Source organism: Montipora foliosa, chromosome 10, assembly GCF_036669935.1.
Source record: "Montipora foliosa isolate CH-2021 chromosome 10, ASM3666993v2, whole genome shotgun sequence".
NCBI lineage: Eukaryota > Metazoa > Cnidaria > Anthozoa > Scleractinia > Acroporidae > Montipora > Montipora foliosa.
Genome location: NC_090878.1, coordinates 3800223 through 3809309, shown reverse-complemented (window position 1 = coordinate 3809309; position 9087 = coordinate 3800223). Strand labels below are relative to the sequence as shown.

Sequence of the window (9087 nt, the reverse complement as noted above, 5' to 3'; positions counted from 1 at the left end):
TATTTAACCTTGTGGCACAGCAGAACTTCGTCATTGACAAGGTGATATCTCAAGGTTCTTTTCGAACTGGACACGGAAGTGGCGAGAGAAAAGAGAGTGCGCATGAATGGAGCATAGATGCGGTGACGTTAGTTCAAGTCTAAATCCAAATTCTTCTGTTCTCACCTCAGTATTTCTTGTTTGTGTTAGGACCTGATTTGTTGTTCAGCTCACTAAGTCAAGACTGCTTGGTTCGGTTATTTAGTTTTCACCGGAGCTCTCTGTCTTCACTAATTCCCTTCAGTCAACCCTGTATTTTCAGCATCACGTTTTTTTCCAGCGATAAGTATCATATTTCCCTTCCCTTGTTATGTTTGGCTTTTACCACAGAGGGCGTGGCAGGTGTTCTATAAATAAATGTACTCGAGAGAGGGTTGACTTCTAGACCAAGTATAGGAGATAAAGGCCTCCCTTGATGACCTCCTGGTTTTCATAATTTTTTTTTCAAGAAGCCATGCTGTCTTTTGTGCGTTCGAAAACCTGGAAATGTGATGTTAACTAAAAATGTTTTCCCCGTGCGCGAAGAAAGAGCCTTCACCAAAACAGTTGATATCCAAACTCTAGAGTCGTCCAATTCTCACCTAAACAGCAACGAGTAGAACTGGATTGGAACAACGCTGGGCTAAATGATAATTATCTTAGACAGTTTTGGTCCCTTTTTAAAAAAGAAATGGAACAAAATCACAAAACCATGGTTACGTTACGTTTGCCTACGTTTCCTCAATCTCGATGTCACTGACTAGTTTGCGCACTTGACGACCTTGGGGGAGGTGGAGGGTATAATTAAATCGGACCAAAAGGAGAGGTAGAGAGGGTCAACCTCAACCAAACCAAATGCGAGAGGGTGTGTTTGAAGATTCAACGTGCCATCAGAGCAGAATCGATTGCCGAAATTTAGAGTTCTTCAGCCCAATGTATCTCAGTATGAGAGTATTCAATTAACAAAAAAAAAAAAAAAAAACATAAAACAAAGGGACATTTGTTTGACATTTGCTGGTGGTGGCTTTCACATCCCTGACACTGTGACAGATTATATCGTTGCCACTGAAATATGCTTTAAACAATTTCGAGCTCGTCGACACTGATACGTTTTAAGGAAATGAAACTCCATTGGAGAGGAGAAAATTAAATACAACATAAACTGGAGTGCCGCTCGATATGTGATTCGCGCACATCATTGCGTAGGTGACGTTAGAAGCTCTAAAGAATGTAGCATTGTCGTTGTGGCAAAATTTAAATTCTTGTTGAATAATTAATCGTCTTTTCGCGATCGAAAAAATTCACTGTGAGGAGCAGTCTGTCTGTAAACTCAGAAAGTAGCTGAGACGTAACGCTACAAACGTTTCGACATGATTAAAAAACTGAAGGAAAAGCGCGGCAATTCTCCATCATCAGTTTTGCTCGAAGCTACAATAATAATTTTATTTACAGCCCTTGCTTTGATACTCATTCTATCGTGATCTTAAGGATGGTGACTGTTTACAACTGGTAAAAATCGAGAGGGGTGTTTTTTGTTTTCGTTCATTGGTGATTTATGGCAAGCACTTCACATGGATTCTTTGGTGGGAAGAAGACTACTCGTTTATCTTCGATTCTGGGTGTGGTTAACTCTGATAAGCCGACTTGCTTTTAGTCGTCTTTGTTTAGCAACGTTTATATTTTATTTTCGTAGTCGATGAAGATGGCAAAGGAGACTCTTCTTTTTGGAAAAAATATGTTTCCTCGGTTGTCTTTTGAAAGCCGTAGTTTCATAATGGACCAAGAGAGATGGGTCAATCTCCTCAGTGACTTCTTCCATGCTGCTTGCTGTCTCTACAATAGAACTACGAATCATGTAAACCTGAAAACATTTTTGTAGATGTTGAATTCAGTGCAATTAATGGCCATTTATAGAAACAACACTCTGATGCAAGAAAAACTGCAATGTCTATTCGTCTTTGCGCGTCTTCTCATAATTACGTTTTAATACAAAGACGTTCATGACCAATTTCATGAGTTTTGCCCTCAGCCATTTCGAGTGCGGGTCGTGGTAGCTAATAACTTGAAACTATTAAAATGTTTGACGTTCGTAAAAACCACATCTTCCTCACACGCTTGTTAAGAATCAGTACATGACTCTAAAATATTATGCTTGCATTCAATTCTTCAGCGCTTCATACAGGAAATATCATAGAGCGCAACAAAAAAAAAACATCATTGCTATCGTCGACATATGCGCAGCTTTCAAACATGTGTGACATCCATAAAGATAGAGCGTTTTATTTTCAGGGAAACTGGCTGTCATTTTTATATTGTATTGTTGCTTATACTCAAAGACGAAAAAGACGTCTTTTGCCATGAAAATGATGACATCATTTCGTGTTGATATGTTCATAATTTAATCTAATTATACGATATTGGGAAATTACCACTTTCCAATGGATATTTACCATTGGAAAACAAGTTGCAAAAACCGTTGTAAAAAGAAGAATCGTCTACTACTTTGCAAGTGTTCTAGCAATTTAATGTTTTGCCTGTTGCAAAACGTATTGCACCAAGCAATGTCTTTTGCAAAATCACCAAACGTTTTTTTTTTTTCACAATTGCGCTATTTTTCCAATAAGTCCGCTTCAGTCGCGTTAAGCACTTGCCAAAACTGCAAGGTTGAGTTCCCAAGGAAACTGTAGTCCTGGAAGGATCGCGAGAGCAGCGCTAAATATTCCTATCAACTGGTTTGATAAGGTAATTTATCACCGGCCGTTCGTGTGAAGGGCTGGGACCCATTTTTGTCAGGTGCCGAATCCACAAAGAGGAGGGAATTCAATCTGCTTTTCCTTACCGCAGATGAAGCGAGACTGTTTCGATTATTCCATCGAAGAACGGTACATGCAACAGCGTGTGCATAGTGTTTAATAGACAAATCTATGAGAAACGGTATAAAGACGATGGAACTCTTCCTAAACTAGAACGACTAAATTAAAATGAAGAAGGGGGAGAGGCTTCTAAAAAGATTAGATCGAGTATTTCCACTGTTTAACTAAAACATAATTGTGAGAGAGAAATAATAATGTACACAATTCAACGTAATAGCAGTTGAATGGAAGGTGCACGAACAGGAAGAGTTAGTGTCACAATGAGTGAAAACTAAATAAAAAAGATGCAACACGGTTACAAAACTCTTTATACAGCGCGAAACGATCTCACAGTGAGAAATGATGACACTTAATTATTGATTTCGCTTTCTTTTATGCAATTTATACTATCATAAACCGGAATCAGCATCGATAAATGCAGCTGTTCATTATGAGTAACGAAAAGCAAGGAACACTTGTGATGCTTAAAATCTCGTCCCAGAGTCCACTTTTTTTTTTTGGTCAGCACTGAGAAGAGAACACGGACTCTAGCCACTTCCAAGGCAGGAAGTCCACACTTGACAGACTTCCGGCTCGTCTACGCACACGCTCAGAAATTTGAAACAACAGTGGCTGTCAATGGTTACAACAATGGACCTTCACTATGACTGCGCATAAATTGGAAGCGGCCAGAGTCTGTGTTGATGGTGCTGACCAAAAGAAAAGCGGACTCTGGGGATGAGATTGTGATGCTTATTGAAATCAGTGGGCATCTAATTAGGGCATTTCTGGAAATACAGGGTCAACAAGTTTCAACAAACACGTACAAGTACACTTTAAGGTTAGGCTGGCCACGTAGCAAAGGCCAAGAACAGAATTAGCCATCAAAGGGTGATAATTATGTAGTGCTAGAAATCCCACCTGAGTATTAGTCCCAGTAAGGAAATTGTCCCCAAAAAAGGAAATCTGACCGTGCAGATAACTTATTTCAAATGGATTTCCTGGGATTTGAATTTCAAGAACCTCTCAGTTTTTTGCTTGGGTATAACAACTGAAGTGCACCTAGAGCACACATCATACATGTATCAGTGCAGATAGGCTTATCAACTGGAGTAGGATCACTGAATGTAGTGTTTAATGCATTAAATTATATAACATTATTATGGTAACTTGAATGAATACATTCCACAGGGGAATACCACCAATCACCACTTTCATAAGCATATATTGTTATGTACAGCTAAGACTATGTGCAAAAAACATTTTTGAAAATCACATTTGATTTCCATTGAATCAACTGCAAGAATATTATGAGGTGAATTGTCTCGTGGCGGTGGTTAATGCCACTATATTAGGGTCACGGCATGAAAAAGAGAGAGAGGGAGAATTTTTTCCCTGCATTTCAGTCTTTGTACCTCCAGTTCTATATTTTCTTGATGTGACCTCTGAAGAGTAATTTCATTCTTGTGCAAATTTGGCCCAATTTCGCAAAATTACAAAACACTAAGTGCTATTATATTTGGGGTCGTTGTATCTGTTTGTTGTTGCAATCATGTTCTTTCTGTGCTCACAAATTGGCATGCTGTTCTCATCAGAACAGTAAGCAACTGTAGTACATTGCTTCCCAATGGAAAAAGTCAAAGCAAAAAGGCTATACAGTGCCAACAGGAACCGGCTTTCTGGAGCTTTTATCTCTTCTAAACATCTGTAGTACATGGTTAAGGATCAGCACTGCGGTCAGAATGCCCAGCAACATGCCTGCCAAAACATCACTCCAATGATGCTTATAATCACTGATTCGTGACAACGAGCACAGGATTCCCAGCTGTGCAACCACAAGTTGGATAAAGAACTTGAGAAACTTGCTGTGAGGAAAACTCATCGTGGCTTCCATATAAAGGATCGTAAAGGTCACAGCATATGCTATTGAAAAGCAAACAATAAGTGGCCATTTTAGACCCAACATGGTACTGTAGAATATTATTAATAATTAAAGGCACTAATGCTACTCTTCATGGTGGAAGACAGTAATGGTCGTGTTCCCTTGAACATTCATGATTCATGAATTATGCAGTGCTGGGAATGGAGCTGTGGTATTAGAGGATGGCGGAGAAGGTCAGTCACGTATGGGGAGACTTGATGGAGGGATATGGGACTAGGCATTTATTACAAAGGAGCTCAGGACCTCAATGCTAGAGGGAAGGGCAAAGAGGATGGCCTAAAGGTGCAGATTTGCTTTGTTTATAACTTACGACGAGGCAATATCACTATTATCGTGATAAACATCTCCATTATCATGACTGTCATCACTATATATCATCATCAGAAGATGCCTCTCTCACCTAATAATTATGACTAGTGTCACGTGCAAGTTCGCAACAGCAGTTTAAGATAGGGCAAGAATATTTGGGCTGGGAAGAAAGGAGTAGAAACAGGACATAAGACAGGAGAGTATACGTAAGGAACAAAAGAATGGATCTGAGATGTATTACAAAAGTGGCACCCATCAAAGCAAACATGAATATTTTGGCTTTTGCATGTTTACAGTGTTAATGCATCAAATGTGGCAATGTATTGGTAACAATGCAGCGTTAATGCATCAAATGTGGCAATGCATTGGCATTTGAAATTCTCGCCTAGGTGTAAAAAGAAAACTTATTTTCAATGGTACCTGAAAACGAGGCATGCCCTGATGGAAACGATAATCTTCCTTCCCTTAACAGACCAGGATCACCTGTACAAACATCCCCTAATATGTAATTGTGGCTACAGTTGGTGAAGACAGCTGGAGGTGCCTTGCAGATAGAGAGAAAATGCGGTCGTAATCTTCCAACAGTGTATTTTCCAACATCGGTGAGAAAAATGGTGATCAAGCCTCCATAGGTGAAACCTATGAATAACCTTAGTATCTCAATATTGCGGGAATTCAATTTCAAAGGACCCAGATTAAAATGGCTATCTTCCTTGGTTTTCATTCTCGACATTCCCTCCCTTCTGCTGTTGTAAAACTCAGTGCTGGAGATCACAATAAATGCTAAGACAAACCCTACGGAGTACAGCACAGTCGATGGAACAGTGCTTTCTTTATAAGGCTTGTTAATAGTATCATCATCGCAGTAAAATCCGCGCTTGAATGGTGGGATCACGAACTTGAAAATCAAAATTAAGATTTCAACCGCCGCCAAGCACAAGAAATCAACGAGAATACAAATGAAGCGTGGCTTTCGCTCAACAGATGGGACAATCTCACGCAATTTGTAAGCATTCTGAGGAAGAATTTCCACCTCTGGAGCAGGCCGCAAATCATCTTCACTGTTAGCCGACATCTCTGGAAACAGCCTTGGTGACCACGCTTGTGCTCGGTTACTGAGTTCTTTGACTCGAGAGGTGAAGTGACGAGGTTCAAGGAAACTGTGAGGTTGATTAGTTTACGCAAAACAGCTTTGTATAATAAGTATGCCCGGACATGGATGCCCAAAATTTGATGAACCGTGGATGGATGAATTGGATGGAGAGAACTGTGTGCAAAGAACGATGAGTTTCGCTGTTCAAGGGGCGCTAATAGGCGAGTAACTCAAATATTGCTAGTATTTAAGCTTACGCAAGCTTGTGCCAGAAATATCGAAATTGATGGTGGCAGTGGACTTAACATCTAAGATCTTACATTATAGTTAAGTTAATTCTAAATGTTTCTGTGAAACGTAAAAACCTCAGCCGTACATGGACAGATGAGGATCGCGTCTTTGTATGAAACTGTGCATACCACAGGTACCCCAAGAAGCAATAGTGTTCTTTGCTGGAAATAAGCTGTTGATCCATGAAAAAAAGGAGATGCTAAAAGGTGAAAAAAGTTAATTTTTTAATTAATAAGTTCTGTCTCTAATTTTGCCTCGTGCAATTTAAATTATATTTCAGGAGGATTTTACGGTGCTGCTTATTCCGCGTTAAAAATCCCAGATCCTGAACCAACACCTCTCATTCTGCAGTCATTTATTCACATGAAGAATTATTCACTTCTACTTGGTATGTTTTGAGACTGTTAATATGCAATAGCACTTGAATGATACAACATCAAGGAAGTTGTCAGAAACGTTGACAAGGCTCAAATCTAGCTGGACCATTTTTTAGCTTATAACCTGTTTGGACAAGGAAAATTGTAGACCATTTACAGTGGTCCATATCTGCCATGGCAAAATGTACTAGAATGTAGCTTACAAAGTTACGATTCAAAGACCCAAAGTTTCAACGCTCTTGTCTAGTGACTTCCTTTTATATGCTATAAAGATTTTGTGTTTTTCCTGTTCATTATAAAGCAGCAGGTTCTGCTCCACTTGTTTTCCTTTTTGCTGTAGGTGGCGAAACACCTTGTAACTAACGCCACATTATCAGCTGAGACCACGAGTCAGCCTTTGCTCTTTGCTAAATGTCTCATTAACAATCATGCAGTGGTGAGATGAAAATTGATCCTCCAATCATTTCATGGTAAATACTGCATGGTCAAAAATGGCGCCTAAACTTGAGATGTCATTGCTGAGAAAAGCTGCATGTTTATTCCTTATTTTTTGGAAGTTTCCATTTCAGTGAAAAGCAGTCAGAACGAAAGTACATTCTATATTATAACATTTGATGGCATTCATGATGGCATTCATGAAAAGATATTCATTATAACATTACTCATCCAACGGACAACCTTTGGAGTTCTTATACTCATCCAGACTGGTTTTTAGTCATCTGGGATGACCGGACGACTGCAAATGTGGATCCCTGAACTTGGCACCTCAATAGAACCTTCAACTGGATGAATTTATTCTTAGCTACATCTTTGGGCTTATTTGCCTCAACAAAAATGGTTAGCTTGGCAAATTGTCCTCTAAAGGTCCAAAGTGTATGAGGCCATATGAACAAGAACAGCCGTAGCATCATGGAATGGAAACGTTGATTACCTCGATATCCTATGTTCACCAGACTAAATAAAAAAAATGTGTTTGTTGATTGCAGGTGGAGCTGCAGGTTTGTTTGCATTGACTACTTGTACCTCAGCATCCCTGAGAGAAAAAGATGATCCATTGAACTGGGCACTTGGAGGTGTTGTTAGTGGAGCTTTATTTGGATTTAGGAGTGAGTATAGGTTGTTTGTTTAAATTGCTAGTATCAATAGCTGTTTAGACTGCAGTAAAGGTGCAATGGAATGGATGCCAGCAACTTAAATCCAACATGGCTCTAGATCTGAGACACAAGAGAACTGCTGCTTGCCGGCATCAGTTGCTATTATCTGTATCATTAAATGCAAATCAGTAGTTTGTTTTGTTCTTCCAAAAACAAAAACAAAAACCTTTGATACGAGGCCTTAGTGACTACTTGATGGCCTAGGTCTGTCACATTAGTCTTGTAGCTAATAATTCCGACCAATAGAATACTAAATTGCAATTGTGCAGGGATGTTTGTGAGCGTGGCATATCCCCGTCTGCAATTTTGAAACCTTTGGAGATGTCTTTAGCCATTTGATTTTTGTAATACAACAAGCAGGACATTGATGACCGGTAAGTTGAATTTTTTGGCTAAGGAGAATGTCGCCTCCCTCTTACAGAGCGTTTCTGATCATTACTTTACCCTTTTAAAATACAGGGAACAGTTGGCAAGTAGGATGTGGCATGGCTGCTGCTCTTGGATTTGGTGGAGCTGTTGCCAAGTACATGGGGGTATACAAACACCCTTTTCGCACAGACAGAGTGTTTCTATGAGTTGGGATTGGATCTATCCTGATAGTACAATATTTCATTTGAACATGTCTTTTCCTGATAATGTTAATGTAAATAAAGCCCTTTCAAATACATCCCCCATCGCTTTGTGTTAATTTACTTTCTAAGAACAAGATAAACACCAAGAATGAAGGTTTAATTAAGCCATGTGATATCGTGGCATTTGTTCTTCTCTTCATGATTTTTCCCGTATGGAGATTGCAATGACAATATTTGGATAAAAATGTTTATTAAACAAATTTGATAAAAACAAATTTGGGAGCAAACAAGTTACAGAAATTACCATTCCTTGAGGGCTGGTGTGTGAAGTGCATTTGTAGAGGTTGGTATGTTATCTTATGTTCACCCTTGTTAAGCCATAAGGGTCGTTTACCTGGTCAATGTCTCCCTAGGCTTTTAGTCAATACATAAAAATGTTCAATTGCAATAAATAAAGGTTCTTAAATAACTAAAGAAAA

At 39.2% G+C, this 9087-nt stretch overlaps 2 protein-coding genes across 2 annotated transcripts; one reads left to right on the top strand and one right to left on the bottom strand.

Moving 5' to 3' along the window:
* Positions 1-3983: 3983 nt before the first annotated feature.
* Positions 3984-6228, bottom strand: LOC137973084 (phospholipid phosphatase 1-like). Its single transcript, XM_068819816.1, has 2 exons — positions 5542-6228; positions 3984-4793 (listed from the first exon to the last, which is right to left on the bottom strand). Exons 1-2 carry the CDS (start codon positions 6194-6196, stop codon positions 4522-4524), a joined length of 927 nt encoding a protein of 308 aa, XP_068675917.1. The 5' UTR covers positions 6197-6228; the 3' UTR covers positions 3984-4521.
* Positions 6229-6236: 8 nt separating this feature from the next.
* On the top strand, positions 6237-9087 carry LOC137973086 (NADH dehydrogenase [ubiquinone] 1 alpha subcomplex subunit 11-like). Its single transcript, XM_068819819.1, has 4 exons — positions 6237-6435; positions 6786-6893; positions 7869-7988; positions 8496-9087. The coding sequence occupies exons 1-4, from the start codon at positions 6327-6329 to the stop codon at positions 8609-8611; spliced, it is 453 nt and encodes a 150-aa protein (XP_068675920.1). The 5' UTR covers positions 6237-6326; the 3' UTR covers positions 8612-9087.

Excerpts from the sequence above, each read along its gene's own strand:
- LOC137973084 (XM_068819816.1), bottom strand. The coding sequence starts at position 6,196 with ATGTCGGCTAACAGTGAAGATGATTTGCGGCCTGCTCCAGAGGTGGAA. Across the intron at positions 4,794-5,541 it reads AGGGCATGCCTCGTTTTCAG|CATATGCTGTGACCTTTACG; the intron begins GTACCATTGAAA and ends GCTTTTCAATAG.
- LOC137973086 (XM_068819819.1), top strand. The coding sequence starts at position 6,327 with ATGCCCGGACATGGATGCCCAAAATTTGATGAACCGTGGATGGATGAA. Across the intron at positions 6,894-7,868 it reads GAATTATTCACTTCTACTTG|GTGGAGCTGCAGGTTTGTTT; the intron begins GTATGTTTTGAG and ends TGTTGATTGCAG. Across the intron at positions 7,989-8,495 it reads AGCTTTATTTGGATTTAGGA|GGAACAGTTGGCAAGTAGGA; the intron begins GTGAGTATAGGT and ends TTTAAAATACAG.